This window comes from Kogia breviceps, chromosome 15 (assembly GCF_026419965.1).
Source record: "Kogia breviceps isolate mKogBre1 chromosome 15, mKogBre1 haplotype 1, whole genome shotgun sequence".
In the NCBI taxonomy this organism is placed as follows: Eukaryota; Metazoa; Chordata; class Mammalia; order Artiodactyla; family Physeteridae; genus Kogia; species Kogia breviceps.
In genome coordinates this window covers 77,694,275-77,715,175 of record NC_081324.1, presented here as the reverse complement: position 1 = coordinate 77,715,175, position 20,901 = coordinate 77,694,275, and the positions used below count along the sequence as shown (strand labels likewise).

Below are 20,901 nucleotides of genomic sequence, written 5' to 3'. Positions count from 1 at the left end.
ACTCAGTTAACCCATTGATCCTCTGAGGTGGGACCTTTGTATATTAGATTTCATCGCTTTGCTCCTCTAGGTCTTCTGGCCCCTTTCACCTCTTGCTCTGAGCCCAGGAGGCTGACCCGTGTGAATGGCACCAGTGGGCTCCCATGCATTCTGGCCTCTGGCTGGGTTTACCCAAGAAGAAAAGAGGCACTGGCAGGAGATCAGAGGAAGGAAGCCAATGAGTTGGGGCTGTTAATCCCCCAGATTCCCCCTTGCTTTGTGGCTATGGGCTGGCTGTGCCTCTTCCAAAAGCCACAGCTCCTGTTGGGTGACTGTCTCCATGCGGCTCCCCTTTCCAGGTGCCGGAATCAACCCTTCTCCTTTTGCTCCTGCAGACCCAGGGCAGGAACAGCGCTTCCCTCTGCTAGCCCCAGGTACTGCACTCTGCCTTGATCTTGATCGGCACTGCCCACACCTGCGCAAATAATCTCTCTGTTAAACTCCCCTCCGATTACCCGATTTCAGTGCACCCTCAGTTTCCTGCCAGGCTGCTCACCAGTGCATTTGCATCATCTCTGGTTTATAGAGGAGGAGACTGAAGCTTGGAGAAATTAAGTCACTCGCCCAGGGGCAATTATCTGCGATTTGAATATGGATCAGCCTGACTCCAGAGCCCGTGCTCTTAACCTCCTAACTACTTTATAAAAAATAAAATGAAATAAGCTTTTATTCGGTGCCTATTGTGTGCCATACAGTGTGCTAAGCCCCTCATGCCTTCGTTTCGCAGGCACTCTATGGACAATACTGTTAATGCTTACTATCCCCATTTCACAGATGAGAAAACTGAGGCTCAGAAAGGGGACTTCATCTGCCCTTGGACACAAAGTTAAAGAGATGCAGAGCTGAGGCATGAACTCAGGGCTACCCCAGGCTTCTCTCCACCTTAGGTAACCTGCTTCCCACAGAAACCGTGGGGATCAGTGGAAGCCAGAAGAGAGAATGAATCCATGTTCCAAGAGGACCTCCCAGGGTAGGGCTGGAGAAGTGGGTTCATTCATCATGTCCGAGAGACAAGCTTGAGTGGAGGCTGGAAGGCAGAGCCAGAGGCTGGGAGACTGTGGGGACAGAGGCAGGGCCAGGCCAGGAGCGGGAAGGTGGTCCAGGCCTTTGCCAGGAGGAGGGCTGGGTCCCTTGGGACACCTGTGTGATAGTGCTGACTGCATTGCATGGGGCTTTGATGGGGACAGTTCATGTTGGCGAGCATTTACTGAGTGCCCACTGTGTGCCAGGCACAGTGCTTGGCTCTGGGGCCACCATCGTATTGGGGCTGAGGGGCCGAGAACAGGCCCATCCCGTGGACGGAAACTACTGTGGTTTGGGGCTCAGATATGAGGCCATTTGCCTTGCCCATCTTCTCCTCCCTAGAAGCCCTACTGTTCAAGGCTACCCCCCAAACACCTCTCCACACTGCGGTGTCCCACTGTAGTCCATATTATACTCGACTCTGCCTTTTTCCCCAGTCCCCAGCCCAGCAAACCAAACCGGTCTCTGCCGGATCTCTTTTCTCTTGTGGACCTTAAAATGTACCACCCCTCAAATGTCTGTCTATCACCATCTATTTTATAGCTTTATTCAATTATAACTGACATGCAATAATCTGCTTGTATTTAAACTTTGTAATTTGATACGTTTTGACATATGTATATACCTGTGAAAATATCGCCACAATCAAGATGATGAATATATAACCACTCAGAAAGCTTCCTTGTCCACCTTTATCCTCCCTCCTGTCAGCCTCACATCCCAACAGCCAGGCAACTGTTGATCTGCTTTCTATCTCAGTTATTTTTTTTAAATATTTCACAAAAAATTTATTAGAACTAATAAAACAACTTAGCAAAGTTTGTTTGCAGAATATGAAGTCAACATATACGCATCACTTGCATTTCTGCACATTAACAATGAACAATCTGAAAAAGAAATTAGGAGAACAATTCCATTTACAGTAGCATCAAAAAGAATAAAATACTTAGGAATAAGCTTAACCAAAGACATGAAAGACTTATACACTGAAAACTACAGAGTTATTGAAAGAAATTAAGGGAGACATAAGTAAATGGAAAGACATCCCATGTTCATGAACTATTGTTAAAATGTCCATATTACACAAAGCTACCCACAGATTTAATGCAATGCCTATCGAAATCCCCTATTTTTGCAGAAATGAAAGAAACGACTCCATCTATCTCAGATATTATATAAATGGAAGAATATATATATATATACAAGAAGTCTGGCTTCTTTCACTCAGCATAATTAATTTTAGATTCATCCACGTTGTTGTGTATATCAGTACTTCATTCCTTTGTATTGCTGAGTGGTATTCTATTGTACGGACATACCGCAATTTAGTCATTTATTTGTTTCTCTGTTTATTTCCTTCCTTCCTTCCTTCCCTCCTATCTATCTATTTATCTACCTACCTATCATCTATTCACTCCCTTTAGAATTGAGCCTATTTGTAAGGATGTTCATCACAGCATTTATATTTAATAGCAAAAGCACTTATAACAACCTACATGTCTGCCCATAGGGAAATGATTAAATAAAGTTTAATGAGGCCTTGGAACCTCGTCAGAGGAGAGGCAAATACAGAATCCTAAGCCAGCTTGCTGCAGTTGCCAGGAGGGCTGTGTAATTCTTGGTTCATGGCTAACTTTCTACTGTGCCCTGCCACAGTTCTTGATTGGATGGAGATAAAACCATTCACTGACACATGGCTAGCATGTCCAAAGTGCCACCTCTCCTTGTTTCTTTGCTTTGTGAATATCTATCTATCTATCTATCTATCTATCCATCCATTCATCCATCTATCATCTATCCACCCACACATCCATCAATCTATCCATCCATCCATCCATCCCTATCTATCATCTATCATCTATTTCTTTATTTATGTATATTTTCTTCCTTTTCCTTTGACCATCCTTTATCTGTCCACTGATACCCATGAGGTCAATAGATGTCAATGTCCTCCTGTAGCTGGAAGAAGACACAGATTACTTTAATAGTAAATATGACCATCTAGTAAGAACCTATTAGTTACCAGGCACAGCATGAAGAAATCAGAAAGTGCTTAGCACGTGGCCTGACAGACATAAGTGTCATGGAAAAGAACATTATACTGAGTTCCTTCCTTTGTTGGTGGTTGTAATTACAGATCTTTTGCTACTGCTTCAATAAAACCTCATTCATTCATGACAGTATGTATGAAGGGCAGGTTAAGAGATCCATCTGCATTAAAAGACCTGTTTAGGATCCTTAAAATGAACCTTTCTTTCTTTTGGTACAGAGCAGAATTTGACACAAAGAAAGAGTTTCCAAGTAGTATTACTTCCTGGCTGCTCTAATCAACATTTAAAACTCATCTGGATTTGGCAGGAATTTCTTTGGGTAAGATGAGGTGCTAAAAGCCTTAAAACAGTTTATTCTTTTAAAGACATGAAACGCTCCTTACACAATCTTTACACGATTATGCCAGTAAAGTTTTCTTCACAGGTAGAGCAAAGGTAAACTGCAGCTTAGGCCAGGCTGACTTATAACAAATTCCATTATTAGCACAGTTCAAATTAATGAGATTTTCCTTTACTTGGTTTCAAAAGAGGCTCAAAGCCACTTAGTAACTTGAGACCTCTTGTGAATCTCATTACTAGAAGAGTTTTTACAACACAGTTTGGTCTTTGGTTACCATAGGAAATTGCGGAGGCCCAATGACTGTGTTTCATTCTGGATCCAAGTTTCATGTTGGGTGATTCATTTAAGCTTTGATGATTTTTTAATTTAAAAAATTCCCCATTAACGCTCAAAAAAAGAAAAGAAATCTATTAGCACACGGTGAACACATGAGAGGGATACTGACCAGTCGAGTTCATTATCTGAGTTCTATGCCCCCCCACAAAAAAGGATGAAAAGTAAACAAAACTTTCAAACTTTACAATATTTACCTTTAAGCTCTTAGTAGCCGCAGATGCAAAAGTCTTTACTTGTGTTTTAAGGCAACCTCCTAAATTAAGTTGGATTTGTCCCAAGGACCAAATCAGAACATTAATTCATGAACTAGGGCCCTCCAGAAGGTTTTTTCCTTTCATTTTGTTTAATCACTTTTATAGTCCTTTCCTTCTTCGAAGTAATTTGGATTTGATTGCTTCTTCGTGAAATTCTAATGTCAAGACTGTGTCTAATTTCTGTTTTATGAAGAAATCTGGAAACTATACAAAGGAATGAATTGAGATGCAGAGTCAAATAAAATCTGTAATGTGATAACTCTATCAACCCTGCCTGGAAAGATACTGTATTTCAATTAGATCTTGAGACATGTTCTTACATAAACTGACAGCACTGGATTGACAGTGTTCATCTTCCCAGAGAACACAATTTACAAGGACAGAGTGGTGAATTTGGTTCGGTATTCCAAAGGTATGTTGCATTGCTTACCCCTCCCCAGCCTGAATAGAGGTGTGATTTAACAGACAGGCTCCCTTTCAGCATAAAATAAAAATGCAAACATATGAAAGATTCCTACCAGCACCCCAAAAAAGGTATTTAAAATTTTAAGTAATAATAATAATAATAACACTTAGCGTTTAAACAGTACTTTACATCTTCAAAGCACTCCATAAACATTGGTTCCAATTCTCCAGGCGTTCAATGGTCTTTGATGTGGAGAAGAAACTCCAGGCACAGTGGGGGAGATAAAGCCACATCCAGAAGAACTGAGTCCAATTAGCTAATTGTAACACTTTCATTTCTCCCCTCATTCAGTTTCATTTTTTTGCCAGCTACCTTTTGTTGTTCTCAGGTAAAGCCCTTGCAGGGTCACCTATGCAGGCCTGCTGGTATTAACCAGGCTCCCATACAAACTCATCTGCAAGACCCGGCTGCATTCTTTTCCATTCTTTTTCCCAATTCACGGTGAAATGGAAAAGCCAAGTCCAACTGGATGACAATTAGAGTGATTTTATTCTTATAGTTTGCCTTTCCAATCTTTCAATGGAGTGAGATATCCTTTTATTTATAAGACCATAGGAGGTACTATGTTTCTGTGTTTTACAGATAGATTTATTTTAGTCTTGATGCTTTTTTTTTTTTTTTTGGTCTTTTCTTAGTAAAACAAGAAGCTAGCTGTCTTGTGTCAGTCTCCACCATTCTTTCTGGAGAGTATGAAATCCAAAAATCCAGGAAGCCCTGGTCTTGATGACTCTGACACCTCCAGCAGCAAAGATGTAACACTTATCCCAACTGGCCATCCTCACTGTAGGTAAGGCTGTGGCAAAACAGATAATCTCTTGCAGCAGGCTATGTCCTCCACTCTTGGCAGAAGTGTAAATTGGTATAGCCTTTTTGCAGAATCTATGAAAGTTGCAATCTTTTGTATCCTTTGACTCAGCAATTCTACTTCCAGGAATTTGTTTTAATGAAAAACTCACACAAGTTTGCAAAGAAATATGCAAGTCCATCAATTGAGCCTTGTCTTGAAGTGAAAAACTGGAGGGTACCAAGGACTCACAGCAAGGGGACCAGTGGAGACACGTGAGACACAGCCAGACAGCAACATCCACAGCGCTGCCGCTAGTGGGTTAATTACATGGTTCTATGTTTCCTCACACGGAGGGAGGTCTGTGGGTTCAGGACTCATTCATCCTACTCACGTTTCTTGAGCACATACTATGTTCCAGGCACTGTTCTAGGCAGAGGATGCAGGAGTGAAGAGAGGAAACAATGTCCTTGCCCTCATGGAGCTTACGTTCTGATGGGAAAGTTTTTCACAAACAAATAAATACGTATTATCAGGTAATAACATATCTGCTAAGTCAAAAGTAAAAGCAAGGAGTGTGGAAAAGCCCCTTTGGAACACAGTTTGGCAGTTTCATATAAAGTTAAATATATATTTACCATATGGTCCAACCATCCCACTCGTGAGTATTTACCCAAGAGAAATGAAAACTTATATTCACCCCCAAAACTTGTGTGTGAATGTTTATAGTGCCTTTATTTGTAATCACCCTCAAAATGGAAACAACCCTAATATCCTTCAACTGATGAATGGGTAAACAAAATATGGTACATCCATACAATGGAATATTATACACCAACAAAAAGGAAGGGGCCACTAATTCATGCAACAAAATGGAGGAACCTCAAATACATTATGTTGAGTGGAAGGCCATGTACTCTGTAATTTCATTTATAAGACATTCTGGCAAAGGTAAAACATAAGGACAGAGAACAGCTTAGTCATTGCCAGGAGCTTGGGGTGAAGGAAGGGGTTGATTACAAAGGGGCAATTGGGAGGATATTGGAACTGTACTAAATCTCTATTGTGGTGATGCTTACACAACCCTAGATGTTTTGTCAAAACTTGTAGAACTCTACACTAAGGCCAGTGGATTTTACCGTATGTAGATCATACATCAATAAACCCGCTTAAGGGAAAAAAGCAAAGTGCAAAAGCTGTATACAGTATGATCCCATTTTTGTAAGTGATAAGAATAATAGTAAATGTTAGAATATGCTTAGGGAAAAAAAATATCCAGTACGCTGAATTGTTAACAGTAAGTTACCTGGGTTGCAGGGAAGGGGTGTTTCATTTTCTAAATTACACATTTCTTTGATGCTTGAATATTTTATAGGGCGTGTGTTACTTTCAGAATTACAGGAAAAATCGAATTATGATACAAAATTTAATCCTCTGTGCAGGCCAGTCTGTTGTGGTGAGGCACAGAGCTCAGCTGAGATGCTCAGGCTATATCATGTGACTCTGATTCTGGCTCTGGAGGGCAATTGTCTGCTCAGGCTATCAAAGATACACTGTGGGCTTCCCTGGTGGCGCAGTGGTTGAGAGTCCACCTGCCGATGCAGGGGTCACGGGTTCGTGCCCCGGTCTGGGAAGATCCCACGTGCCGCGGAGCGGCTGGGCCCGTGAGCCGTGGCCGCTGCGCCTGCGCGTCCGGAGCCTGTGCTCCGCGATGGGAGAGGCCACAACAGTGAGAGGCCCGCGTAACCACAAAAAAAAAAAAAAAAAAAAAAAGATACACTGTGACTTTGCAGACCCCTGAGAAGCCTTGGGAGACGCCCTCCTCTTTGGCTTGGGACCCCTGCCCCGCCTCCAGGCAAGGAAGGGCTGCTGTCCCCTCTAAGCTGCTCCTGGGGGGAGCCAGCCCTTTGGTAGCTCCCATGGGACTGATTTTTCTGGACGGAGGTGGAGTAAGGCTCAGGGCTGGCGCTGCCCCCGCCCTCCCGCCATGGAGAAGAGCTGTCTGGGGCCCAAGGTGGTTTAACACCTCTGATAATAACAATGTTTATTGACACTTGCTCTGCGCCAGGCACTGGCCAAGGACTTACTACTTAGTATCAGTTTGTAATTCTTTCATTTAACAAACATTTGTTAAACACCAACAATGTTCTAGGCACTGAGGATACAGTAGTGAACAAAGAGGAGAAAAAAACAACAACCTTATACTCTATCACCCTGATGTTCTAATAGGAGGAGGGGGAGACAGCAAAAATATATAAAAACAAATATATGTCAGGGGATTTTAGATGCTAAGAGAAAACTAAACAGAGTGAGGGGTGTAAGAAGGCGGGATTGGGCACACTGTCTTAGGTTCAGTGGTCCGAGAGGGTCTTTCCACTGTGGGGGCCCATTTAAGCCAAGGGGAGGAGAGGCCTGCAAGGGCCAGGGCCCTAAGGCTGAGTCTGTGAGAAGATCTCCAGGGAGGTCACGGGCCTGCAGCAGAGTATGCATGGGGGACACTGGCAAGAGAGCAAGAGGCCAAGTCACAAAGGGCCCTGCAGGTGCTGATGGAGTGTTTGGCTTTTACCTTGAATGAGGTGGGAGTCATGGAAAGGTTTAGAGCAGAGGAGTGACGTAATCTGACTTAGGTTTGATTAGGTTCCCTCTGACTGCTGTGTGGAAAAGAGAACATAGTGGGGGTGGGAGCAACAGAGGGGCCAGTGGCTTAGGCTTGGAGGTGGCACATTCTGGATATTTCCACCTCAGCCTTCACTTTCCCAGTCTGCAAAATGGGATGATAATAGTATCTCCCTCACAGGAGGATTAAATCAGCTCATGGTATTAAAGTACCTGGGCCTGGGCCTGGCACATGGGAAGTGCTCAATAAATATGCCTGTGCTCGTTATTATTATTACCAACGTTCCCATGAAGCCAGGATGATTATGCCCACATTATGGATGAGAAGACTGAGGCTCAGAGGGGTGAGGCTGCTTCTCCAAGAGCAGATGGCTGGTAAGTGACAGAGCTGCATTGCTCCAGGCCCCTGTGGAACATTTGTGGGGAGGTACAGTGGGCCTATGAAGAAGACAGGAAGCCCAAATAAGGGGCAGAGGGTGTCTAAGCATGGGGGAGCCTTCTAACCTCATCTTAATACAGATGGCAGCAGTGGCCAAGCTTCAAGTAGGATAGGATCCTAGGATAGGGATAGAATCTACCTCATAAGATAGTTCTGACAAGTAGATACCTGGCATAAAATGAGCTCCGTAAGCACATTCAGAAGACAGCCCCCTCCTGAAAAGATGGTACAGTAAGGAGGAGTGTAACTGGGTATATGGTTGGTGGCATGTCTTTACTGGCCTCCTTCTGGTTGCACCACACAGCTCTGCCTGGGAGAAGAAAGCCCGTCTTCTGTTGGGATTTTGAGAAGTGGCTGATTAGATTATAATGAACAGGCTCATCGGGGTACACATGCTGTGTAAACAGTGACCTCTTCATAAAATCACAAATATAGAACAACGCAAAATGTGGTTTGAGTTATGGCATGGTTAACATGAAATAAAGTCTGCTCATTGGAAAATCGTTTTAAGGGTCTATTATTTTTTTTAAGTATGGGGAATATTTACCGAGGTATTTTTGGTAGAATATAGAAGGGGCTTCTATGTTCAGTAACCATTGTGAAATGCCGGTAGCAAATCCCATAACACAACTCGCTAACATTTACAGAAGCTGTTGTGATTAAGTGGGAACCAAGCTACCGGAAAATCTACAAGAAGTCAGCAAAGTAAGATCAAGAGACTATAAAGTAAACAATATATAATGAAATGTAATTTATTTCCTTGGGGAAGCGATCTGTACCGACAATAGCAACAGAGTGACTCTGTAGATATACTCCATTTCCATCCTCGACCGACTATTGCAGTCAGCACATTTGAAAATGGAGAAATTGTGTACGCAATTAAAAAAAACAAACAAACAGTGGATTATAACTCACCGACGTCCTGAGAGGTTGGCAGCCCATTTTAAAAAGGAAAAACTGAGACTCAAGCGGGAGAGATGAGTTTCTTGACTCATCCTTGCTGAGAACCTATAACCCAGGTGACTGGAGGAGGCCAGTGAACCTGTCACTGAGGCCACGTGAAGACAAAATGATGACTCAAGTTTCACATGTGGCATTTTTCCTGCCTCCAAAGTGCTGTCTGAGCAAAGGAGCGTGCTCTTTCCAAGGTTTGCTTTTAAATAAAATGATCTGTTGCAGAAAAGCAAGATCTGGCCCCCAGGCAGGGACCCAGCCAGCAAGGAGCTGGCACCCCTGTGCCAGGGAGCAGGAAAAGTGTCCTCTCAGGCTGGGAACTTAAAGTGCCAGATAGTTTGGAGGGAACTGGTCTGGTCCCTGGAGGATGGTGGCCTTTGTCTAAACATGCCAGGACCTGGATGTCGCTTCTCAAAGAGCAGTATCACACGGGAAGGGCGGCTTCATCAGTTGCCTTCTCACCTATCCAGACCTCAGCCGAAGTCCCTGATTTAGGCCACCAGTGAAAAGACCTTTTCTTCCTTACAAAACCCCTGGACACTCGGGTCTGGCAGCAGAAAGGGTGAGATAGGCTGGCACAGTTGCCAGAGAAGTTGGCATCTCCTCTCCCAGTGCACAGTCTGGCTCTGGGCCACCCGGGCAGGCCGTTTCTTTCATGAGCACTGACTTCGCACTTGCACAGCCCTGGAGAGGAAAAGTTATGGAATCCACCTTGTGAACACCCTCTTCTCTTAGAGGTGATTTTGTTCGCCCTAAAAGCAGAGTTGGCTGTCGTGAGTGAGGCCGTTCAGATTCCAAGAGAGTGTATGTGTGCATGTGGGTCCATCCAGAGGAAACAGAATTTAGTTTCCTGTGATATATTTCACCACCTGCCACGGCCAGAGTGTGCAATATGTAAACATAGTGGAGGCCGAAAATTTATGAATGTGGTCACTTGTTTTTGGTCAAGTGGCAGCGTAGTCAAAGAAAAATTTCAGGGGACATTCACACACTTCTTTATTATTGGCTATTAGAATGCAATATATCGTGGGCTGCTAAATGCATTCAAAAATCAGCACTACCGGAAGCAAGAGTCCTTTGTATGTAAGTGTAGGTAAAATGCCACTAAGTACAGTTAATTTAAGCTCATTGGGATTTTTAAAAACTCAAATCATGGCTTAAATGATCTCTTTGGTAGTGTTTCTTGGAGTTCCGTCTCCACCTACATTTTATAAAAAGCTCTGGGTCTGAAGAGTCACTGACATTTATTGAACACCTATTATGTGTTGGGTGGGTGCTGAGTGCTTTGTGTGCAATAACTCATTGAATACTCACATTGGCTGTAAGAGGCAGATACAAGGATGACCCTGCTTTAGGGATGAGGAAACTGAGGCACAGAAAGGTTAAATCACCATCCAAGAGGTCAAAAAGGTCCGTGGCAAGGCTGGGATCTGGACCAGGTGTCGTCCAGCCCTAAGGTTCTTGCCCTTCGCCAGACCTCAAGCCGCGCCCCAACCAGCAACAACTGCTATTGTTTGTACTTCATCCTCTGCACTGCCTTAGGGGAGGGGTTGGAACAGTTAGGAAATCCTTGATGGTTAGGAGCAGAGCTGTTATTGCCCAAGCCACCACAGCTTGACTGGTCTAAGACCATTCTCTCAGGGGGAACTTAAAACCTCAACTTAAAAACTGAATTATGAAAGTGAAGGAATGAAAAGGATAGGCCTGCTTCGTGGAAGCGTCTGTAAGTGTCTTTATGGAATCATGGAATGAATAGCCTTGTCCACACCATGTGAGAGGGACCCAAGACCAGTGTTTCTCATTGTGCCAAACCCCTGACTGATCTCGCTGGGACTGCCTTTGTTTCTCTTTTTGTTCTCAGCTGCTGATTTGAATAGCAAAAAAAAAACAAAAAACAAAAAACAAACCTCAAGAGGAAATGCAAAGTGTCAAGAGAACTAAGAGAAGATCTACCTCACTGGAGTTTGGGAAAGCAAATTCAAACAGCAATGACACCATTTTTCACCGTCAGGTTGGCAAAAATTAAAAAAAGATTGGCAACATCCAAAGGCTGGCCAGGTGGTGAGGAAGTATAATCTCTTCCGGTATTGCTTGAGGGAGTGTGAATTGCTACAATGTTTGGGGAAAGACTTCTGGTTGTTTTTATTAACAGTAAAAACGCACATTTATTAACAATAAAAAAGCAATCCTATTTGGGGGACTTTATTCTACAGAAATAAAAGTGTCAGTACATAAGGATAGATGGATAAGGATATTTACTGCACCCTTATTTATAGTAGGAAAAAACTGGAAACCACCCAAAGTTTCAGAAATAGGGGAATGATTGGATAAATTATGGCACAGGTGTTCTATGAAACACTATACGACGAATAAAAGATGGAGTTGGATCTAGATATATAGGCCTAGAGGTATATTTGTGATAAATTAAGTGAAAAAAAAAGCAGCTTGCAAAGTAATATATGTGACATGATCCCTTTTTCATAAAAAGTAAAAAAAAAAAAATTCCCTTAGGAATGTGTGTTTACACAGCATGATTTGGTATGAGCTTGTAGCAAGCAGAGTAAGGATTCATAACAATTTGGTTGAGTTTGGATAACTCAGTGGTAGAGAAAAGAGTGTTCCTTCTTCCTTGGCATACTCCTGTGTTGTTTAACTTGTTACAGCTAGCATTTTGTAACTTGTTATTTACAATAAGATAAATCCAATAAAGCTGAGGTTAAAGGGGAAAAAAACCCCAAGTGATGTGACTGGGTGCCACTTTCCATTGTACGAGGATGGACAAGTGACTGTGCTTGTTATAATTTATTGATCACTGCCGATGGGGCTGTGCACTGTGCTAAGACCTCGTCCTGTGCTGTCACTCTGGAGGTCAACCCACCGGAAGAAACGGGAGTCACAGGGCTTAAGTGACCTGCTGAAGGCTGCACAGCTACTGCACCACAGAGCAGAGATTGGAACCCAGATCTGTCTTACTCTGAAGCTGTATTCTTAACTCCTACAAAATACTCCTACCCTGCAGCTGCGGCGACTTCCTGTGGTCTTTCTAATAGGGTGGTTCCTCCTCTGGTTATATTTTTGCTTCCATTTTCTCTCTGCCATTATATTTGGTAACCATGAAAGGGAACTAAACTGTCATTCTCAGAATACGACCTGAGACTTGTGCAGACGGGCACGTCTATTTCCTGCCTGGGCAGTTAGGCGTTTTCACAAATGGGGAAACTTGGTCATGAACAAGGATGCTTCTGATGAGCCCCCCACATAGGGAACTGGACTCAGAAGTACCTGATGTCTTGCTGCTTCCTAGTCACCAGTATGCGTTTGGTTTTGTTTTGATCTTATCTCCTGAGGCTCTCCATCACCTCCCATTGCTTTCTCTACTAAAGACTCTGCAGATATTTATCAGTCATCTCCACAGTGCAAAGTCAAGGGTTTCTTTGCTAGAAATGACCTAGCATGGAGCATCACCCATGTTGCCTTTTCACACGGGAGGAAACTGAGGCCCAGAGCAGTCAGGAGGTTTGTCTAAGATAACAGGGCCGCTCAGTGGCACATCTGAGACTAGAACCTGGTTCCCTTGGCTCCTCATTCTGTGCTTATGTTGCCAGGGCAATTGCACACTGCCCTTCTGACCTTTTCTTTTCTACTCTGGGGCCTTGGCTTTGACAGTCAAGGAAATCTCCCCACCTGAAGTTTTTATCCCCTTTTGCATTATTTGCTTTTTTATTTGATTGATTATTCTGTTTTCAATTTTATTGATTGACTTGTGTTGTTTATAACGTATTGTATTGAATAGGTAATATATACATTTGGCTAAAAAAATGTAAACAGTACAGTGAAAAGTAATTTCTCTTCCCACTGTGACTCTCTATCCCCAGAGGCAACTGATATTACCATTGTCTCCAGTGCAACCTTCCATGGGTATCTCAATTAATAATCTCTTTTTGTGCTAATGGTAGTGATCACTGTCAGTACACATAGTGCTAACTCATTATTTTTAATGGCTGCATGGGATTAAATTATACTGTTAACTACTCCCCAAATAACGGGCATGTAAGTTGATTTCTACAAGCAGTACTATAGTTCACATCCTTGCACTACAGGTCTTTATGCGTCTGTGCAAGTATCTCTGTAGGATAACCTCCTAGAAGTAGAACTGCTCGGTCAAAAGGAATGTCCATTATAAATTTTGATATTTTCCAAATTGACAGCCAAAGCTGTGGTGCTAATTTATATTCCCACTGACAGTGAGAGTTCTGCTTCCCTGCACAGTTGCCTAAGCTTTGAAAATATTGTCAATATTTATTATGCTATTTTGTTGTTGTTTGGCTGCACCACACGGCATGCGGGATCTTAGTTCCCCGACCAGGGATGGAACCCACGCCCCCTGCAGTGGAAGCACAGGGTCTTAATGACTGGACCGTCGAGGAAGTCCCTTATTATGGTTTTAATTGCTGTTTTTTTTTAATGATGAGTGTCTTACTCTGCTTGTTGGGCTGCTCTAACAGGTTACCATAGACTGGTTGGCTTAAACAAGAGAAATTTATTCCTCCACAGTTCTGGAGGTTGGGAAGTCTAAGATCAAGGTGCCAGCCAACACGGTTCCTGGTAAGAACCCTTTTCCTGGTTCTGTCTTCACAGGGCAGGGGGTTTGGGGGGGTGGGGCAAGGTGGGGAGAGAGTGAGATGGAGGGAGGTTAGGAGGGAGGGAGGGAGGGAGAGTGTTTGAAGGCTGGAAATCTTTCCTGTCTCTTCACACAAGGGCACTAATCCAATCATGAGGGCTATACCCTTGTGACCTAATTACCTGCCAAAGGCTCTATCTCCAAATACCATCACAATGGGAAAGTTACAGCATATTAATTTTAGGGGGACACCAACATTCTGTCCATTGCAACAAATGAGGTTGAACATCTTTTTATATATTTGAAAGCCATATGTCTTTCCTACTCTGTAAACTGTCCATGTCCTGTTCTCATTTTTCTAATATTAGGTTGCTTTGGGAGCCTTTTAAAAAACTTACTGAAGAATGAGAATTTGGTGACCAGGTGTGTAAGATGATATCCTGGGATATAAACACACCTGGATATGATGGACCATCACACTGTCTGATTGCTCAGGCTGAAGTAACACCATGCATGTTGATAAAGTGGTTTGACTTTTTTTCCCTAAACATTTTCATCAACAAATCTTAATAGAAATGCACAAAATTGACCTGAGGTCAGTGGGTCAGCAATTGGGACCCCTTTTTGACAGACTGAGAAATGAGGGTCAGAGAGTTGAACCATGTGGTCAAGGTAACACAACGGGGCGTGCCAAAGTCATCTACAGGCCTCTGCTCACAGAGCCTTCTGGATTCAGGTTTGGGCTCTGGAGCCACATAGACCTGGGTTTGAACCACTCACTAACTGGAGAGCTTGGAGGTGTCACTGCACTCCTGAGCCTTGACTTGTAGTCTAAGGATAATAACAGTATCTTCCTTATGTGACTGTTCTGAGGACTATGTGAAATAATGTAGGTACATTTGTTATAACAGTGTCGGTGGGTTATAACATAGTGTCAGCCATGATACTATACTTCATAACATGCTGCTCCTGGGTTTTGCTTTAGCAGTTATTTGTCGTACTTCCAAAGCTCAATTCGCATGTCTAACACTTCTTTCTTTTTATTACACTCCATCTTTCTGCTGTTTTCCCACTCTTCCTTTTTTAAAATCCAATCTACATGGCTCTTCCATGTTTGGGGGCTTATTAATGAAGTTATCTCCTCCCCACCTTTGCAGGGAGCACAGGCCTTGAGGGCTGGGAAAGAGCCTCCTTATACTGGCATTCCAACGGACTCCCATGCCGTATGCTCAAGAAATGTTGGTTATTGACTGAATAGAGCCAGGAGGGAAGGTCTGCTCCCAACCAGCCCTAGTACAGTATCTGGTAGTTTAAAAAATATATACGTATTCTGGCACACAGCAAGAGATCAGGAAGCATTTATGCAAAGAATGAATGCATACACACAGTGCCTAGGAGTAAGGGCTCGAAAGGCATTTCTGTATTCACAGTAAGCGCTCCCTGGGTGAGGCTTATAAACCTTAACGCAAGACCTTAGCTGCGCTGTGCCTGGGTGCAGGGGTTCGAATCCCACCCCCTCCTCTTCCCAGCTGTGCAACCTCGGGCAAGTGACTTAATCTCTTTGTGCTTCAGTTTTCTCATCTGCAAAACGCGGAGGACGGAGTGAGACCTCGAGGAGACACCCCCGAAACACTTGGATCTTCTGCTTGGCCCACGGCGAGCCCTTGCCACCCAGCCGGCCGGGACGGTCCAGGGCACAGGCAAGGGGCCGCGAGCCCTCCGCAGCCACCTCCACGGGCATTCCCAGGGCTCACGGTCGCGCCCAGCGGAGGTCTGTGCACCCGAGGAGGCGGGGCGCGGGGCCGCCGGCCCGGCCGCTGCCTGCGCGCCCGCCCCAGAGCCGCGCCGCCTGCACTTCTTTCTCTCCCTCTCCGTCTCGGTCTCCGTCTCCCTCCCTCTCTCGGCCGGAGAATCCAGCCCCACTCGGCTCAGCAGCGCCGCCCGCGAGCCGCCGCGGCCGCCGCTCCGGCCCCTCCCCCGCCCCCTCCGGCCCCTCCCGCGCGGCCGGCGCCCGTCACGTGACTCAGCGCCAGCCAATGGCGGGCCGAGCCGCGGTCGGCGGCCGCCATTGCTGTCAGAGCTAGCGAGCCCCGGGAGGGAGGAGAAGCGAGGCTGACTGGGGAGGAGGGGGGGGTGGGGGAGGAAGAGGAAGGAGGGGACGTCGCTCGGCTGCCGGGGTCGCCCGCTGGCTTCGTCCGCACCCCCCCCTTCGCGAGTTCGCGCTCCGCGGCGGCGGCGGCTCCGAGGCGGCGGCGGCGACTCCGGGGCTCGCCTCCCCTCACGCGCCGGCGGGGGCCGAGGGGGAGTCGGTGGCTGGAGATAAACAAGGCGGCGGCGGCGGCGGCGGCGGCGGCGGCGGCTGAGGAACAGGGAAGGCGGAGGCGGCGGCCGGCCCGCAGCGCCGGCCCGGGAGGCAGCGGCGGCCCTGAGAGGCGGGGAGGGCGCCGGGCCGCGCGGACAGCGCCCCCCGCCGCCGCCGGAGCCGCGGGAGCCGCCGCCGCCGCCCAAGCAGGAAGGAGCCGCGCGGTCGCCGCGGACCCCCCCGCCGGCCCGGGCCCGCCGCCCCCAACGCGGCGTCGCCGCGGCGCCTCCCGCCCGCCCGCCGGCCCTCGCGCCCTCCACCGGCGGCGGCGGCGGCCCGGCCGCCCCGCGCTCCCCGGCGAGGCGCCGCCGCCCGGCCCGGCCTCGCCTCGGACGCCTCGCTCCGACATGCCCCGCTCTGGCGGCCGGGCTCGCGGAGGATCATGACTGCGGCAGCGAACTGGGTGGCGAACGGGGCGAGCCTGGAGGATTGTCACTCCAACCTCTTCTCGCTGGTGAGTAGTCGGGCTGCGGGGAGGGGTTTGTGTCGTGGGGGGGGGGTCCCCGACCTCTGCCGCCGACCTCCGCCGCCGACCAACTTTCTCCTCCCGCCGCCGGGACTTCGCCCCTCCCTCGCCTCTCCCCGCCGTTCGCCTCTCGCCGATTCTCCCCCTTTTGGATCGTCTCTCCCTCGCCTTGGATCCCATCCAGTGTTTATTTGGCTCTTTAAAAATCATTTGTGAGCGCGGCGCTCGGCGTGGAATTTGCATGTGGAAGTCTCAAAGCTGTGGATTCTGGGTCGCACTTCGAACGCCCACCCTCTGTTGCAATCGCACTCCCCTTCCCCTCCCATTTCCCCCCCTTTTCTTCCCTAAATGTGGAAGGCTTTGCCTTGTGATGCCCACGCCTCTGATAAGCAGCTTTTTCCCCCTTGTGTCGGATCGGCTGCCCGCCCGCCCGCCTTTTGAATTTAAAAAAAATTCCATAATGACACCTGCAATTTTGCCCGAAAACAGTTGATTGAATGCGATTGTGTCAGTAAAGGACTCTTGCACCCGAAGCTCCCGGGATTGTAAACATCGACAGCCGTCTGCCTCTCGGGGCTTACTACGCTGGAGAACCGTAAAGCCATTGCACCGAGCCGACGGAAGGTGGAGAAAGCTTTTTCTTCTTTCTCTCCTCCTGTGTCTTTTAAAAACTGTTTTCTCTCTCCTAACAACGAATCCACACACACACACAAAAGCAACAAGCTGGGCGGTTTGATAACATCGCTTTTATCTGCTTTCGCCTCTCTCTCGCGCTGTCTCTGATAATTGACAACTTTTCCTTCGGATTTGAATCGCCTGCCTTAATCTTGAAGCAGTTAGGGTGTCAATTGTTCTCCTGGAAGCCTGGCACCCGACGATGCCGTCTAGGTTCATCGAAATTAAAAATGTATAGGGCTCCAGCAACTCTTTCCTGGCGGTGGCAGTGACGTTTGGTGGTAAATGCCATCTTTGCTTTTTATTGGGTCGTATTACCTAGCTCTGAAAACATTCACGTTGTTAAACCTGGCGTTTAGGCTAATAATTGCAGTGCGTGGTCTTTAAATATGTGCTTTGTGCATGAGTTACTGTATGTAGAGCTATGTGCCCGGGAGACTACGAATTTGTTTAAATATTGAGCAAAGATTTGTAAACAGATGTAGGGCAATTATGTTTCAAGCGTAGAATATAATTGGAAAATTGGCTGAACGGTTTAATTTAGGCTTGAAAAAACCCAACTTAGTTTAAGTTGTGTACCCTTTTGGGGGGACTGCCTTTGGGAAACATGCATTTTGGAAATTGTTTTCTGTAACCTCTGCTGTAGATAGAGCTTTATTTCCTCTTAATCCTTGTTTACACTGGATATATAATTTAGTGTTCAAATTGTAATTAGTTACATTTAATTATGGGTAGCATAGATTTTTTTTTTTCTTTGAGACTAGTGGAGAAATACAAATTCTTGCCAACTTTTCAAATGGAAGCTTTATTTTATTAAATATATTTCATTATGCAGATAAAAAAAGTCAAAATGTGATTTTTACCTACAAAGACGGAGTGACATAGTATCTGTGCTTTGTACTAGGATCAGGTCATTTTTTTTTCCCAACATTTTTATTCGGATATTTAATCTTAAAATTCAATTATAAGTTGCGATTCTTACTCTCCGTACTGTGATACTTTTCCCTTGATCTTTTGATATATGGGAATAAAACTCATTTTGCCTCCTGTTTTCTTCTCTCAGTCTGTCATTTAGTATTAGTCAGATTCAGGGACTTCCATAGATTAGCAAACATATTGATTAAGGGGTATTTAAAAGGTTTTTGCTTGGCGGCTGGTGACCACGTTGACACTTTATCTGGGAATTAAAATAACCAAGTAGACCAATAATAGTGAGGAGAGATCCCCCAAATTACCATATATCATGCTGACTGGTAATGGCTTGTATATATGTGACTAATTTATATACAGTACGTTTTGTAGACAAATGAAAATCCATGTGTAGCCAGTGTTTAGTATATATCATTTCTTCTACCATTTTTCTTTTTCTTTTCTTTTCTTTTTTAAAGCTTAAGTAAGGATGATAATGTTGATAGAGATAAGATGTTTAAGATTCTTTTGTAGAAACAATTTGTGGGAGCGGATTCTGTGCTTTATGACTGGCTAAAGGTTTGTGCTTTGGGTATTTCTCTCCTAAACCTTTTTAAACCAGGAATTGATTTTTGAATATACTTTTTTTAGAAAAAAACCCAGAATTGCTCTTTAGGTAGCAACTTTGAAATGCAGAAATTCATGGGTTGATTTTTTTTTTTTTAAAGGACTATATAGAATGTCTACATTCTCTTTTGAGGTGGAGGGTGGATTGGTGCTAATTAAAAAAATTACGAATCGGTTAAAGAACTGCTGATATTGTAAATTTTTCTCATTCCAAATTGAGCATTTTCTTGTAAATTAGATATAGCAGCAACCTGGAATATCAAAAATATGTTGCCTGAAGTACATTGTATAGAATAATTCCAAAGGAGATAAAATCATTACCCGTTCAAAATAAAGCATGTATTATAAGAACTCTTGGTGCTTTATAATGGCATGTATTTTTCTTTTTGGCCTGCAGTTTTTTTGAGCAGAGAAAAGTATTGCTTATAGAGAATTTACCTAGATGCTCATATTAATGTAGATTGAAATGTAAGCTAGAGATTATAAAGTTCTGTAACACAGTAATGATCCACCCACTTTTTGTTACCTTGAGTTGTTCATATGGCTTAGCAAAAGTTGATTTGTGCAGTCAGATGCCTTAAGGTTTTTGTCAGTTCTTATTTTGCTTTCTGATATTTCTGCTGCATGGCATCACATTTCCTAAATTCTTTGTCACCCCCTGCCCCCTTTTCCTAACGTGTGAAAGATGCCGTTGTGTATATATGATATGGGTCATTGTATGTGTTTCTTAACAGTTGTGAAATTTGTAGCTACTGCATGCCTGGCTGTTTCTTTGTGACTCAAAACTGTTTTCTCATGCTGTCCATCACATTTCCGGGAGACTCTTGTTATATATTCACTCAGTTATAATTCAGTTAAGTGTGTTAAATCTGCCCTTTTGGAAGGTATACCAGTGCACCCTATGGTATGTCAACTCACCCTTGTGGAAAGACATATTATAATTTCCAGATGTAAGTATATCTTTAGTTTTGTTTCTTTACTTTTGTTTCTCAATTGAGGTGATATGGAGAAAAGCGATTTTGTGTCCTTTAACTAGATTTAAGTATATACTGTTTGACACAACAGCAGTCTAATTCTTAGTTATGTGTGCTGCACATTCATGTTGTTTTATTTGCTTAGCATCTTCCTGACTATGGGGTAGTTGGGGGATGGTATCATTCTTCCTTCCTCAATTGAAACACACATTAGTACATAATTCCTATTAAGGACCATTCATTCTATATTTGAAGATTTTAAGGTAATCTGTTGTTGACCTGCTTTCTTTTTTCTGAAGAGATTTATTCTATTTTTTGCAGAGAAGGAAGAAAGTTGTAAATGTAGAAACTTTGAGATCTATTCTTTTGAGTTAGAACCAGATGGGGAGGACTATCAATTGAAAATGAGGAAGAAGGAATGATTAATCTTCTCAAGTGCCAGTAAATATACAGGGTATTTTTTCATCCCAATTTCCAATTTTAGTATTTATACATAAAGTATCTTTTTTTCGTGATGGTTCATTTTGTTGAATGAAAATGTTTATAATTTGCTAATGTATGTTTTCTGTTTAGTGTTTTGTTGTTAGTAGCACATGGTGTTGCAGTATTTATATATTTTTAATAGTAATAATAGCTACCCAGTAATAATTGCCATATTAACCTCCAATTGCTAGTAAATATTTTTAAGTACATAATAGACAGCAATTTAAGGCATAGTGTAGCAGTTTACTGGACCGTTTTAAAGAGCCATTTGTACGTGTGATGAGTTCATAATTTTAAAGAGACAATAATGTACCTAAGACTTGTATGCTGCAAAATATGTCTGTGTTATTGCTTGAAGTGCTCACTGAGAGGAAGTTAGGTTGTGGCTGTTTCTTTGTGAGAATAAAGGCAGAGGGGGTGCCTTAGGACAATGAGTGTTGAGTTTATGCCAGGTGCTTATGTAGTTTAGCACTTTCTTTGGA

At 44.3% G+C, this 20,901-nt stretch overlaps 1 protein-coding gene across 3 annotated transcripts in view; it reads left to right on the top strand.

The window, feature by feature from the left end:
• MED13L (mediator complex subunit 13L) overlaps positions 1–20,901 on the top strand; it is a 628,245-nt gene that overhangs the window by 312,160 nt on the left and 295,184 nt on the right. For 2 of the 3 annotated variants that reach the window (XM_059040339.2, XM_059040338.2), the window contains exon 1: positions 16,571–16,739. The exons of the other annotated variant lie outside the window; for it this stretch is intronic. In XM_059040339.2, coding sequence (XP_058896322.1) covers positions 16,668–16,739 — 72 coding nt within the window. In that variant the 5' untranslated portion in view covers positions 16,571–16,667. Of the gene's footprint in view, positions 1–16,570; positions 16,740–20,901 lie in introns of those variants that run through there. 3 annotated transcript variants of the gene reach the window in all.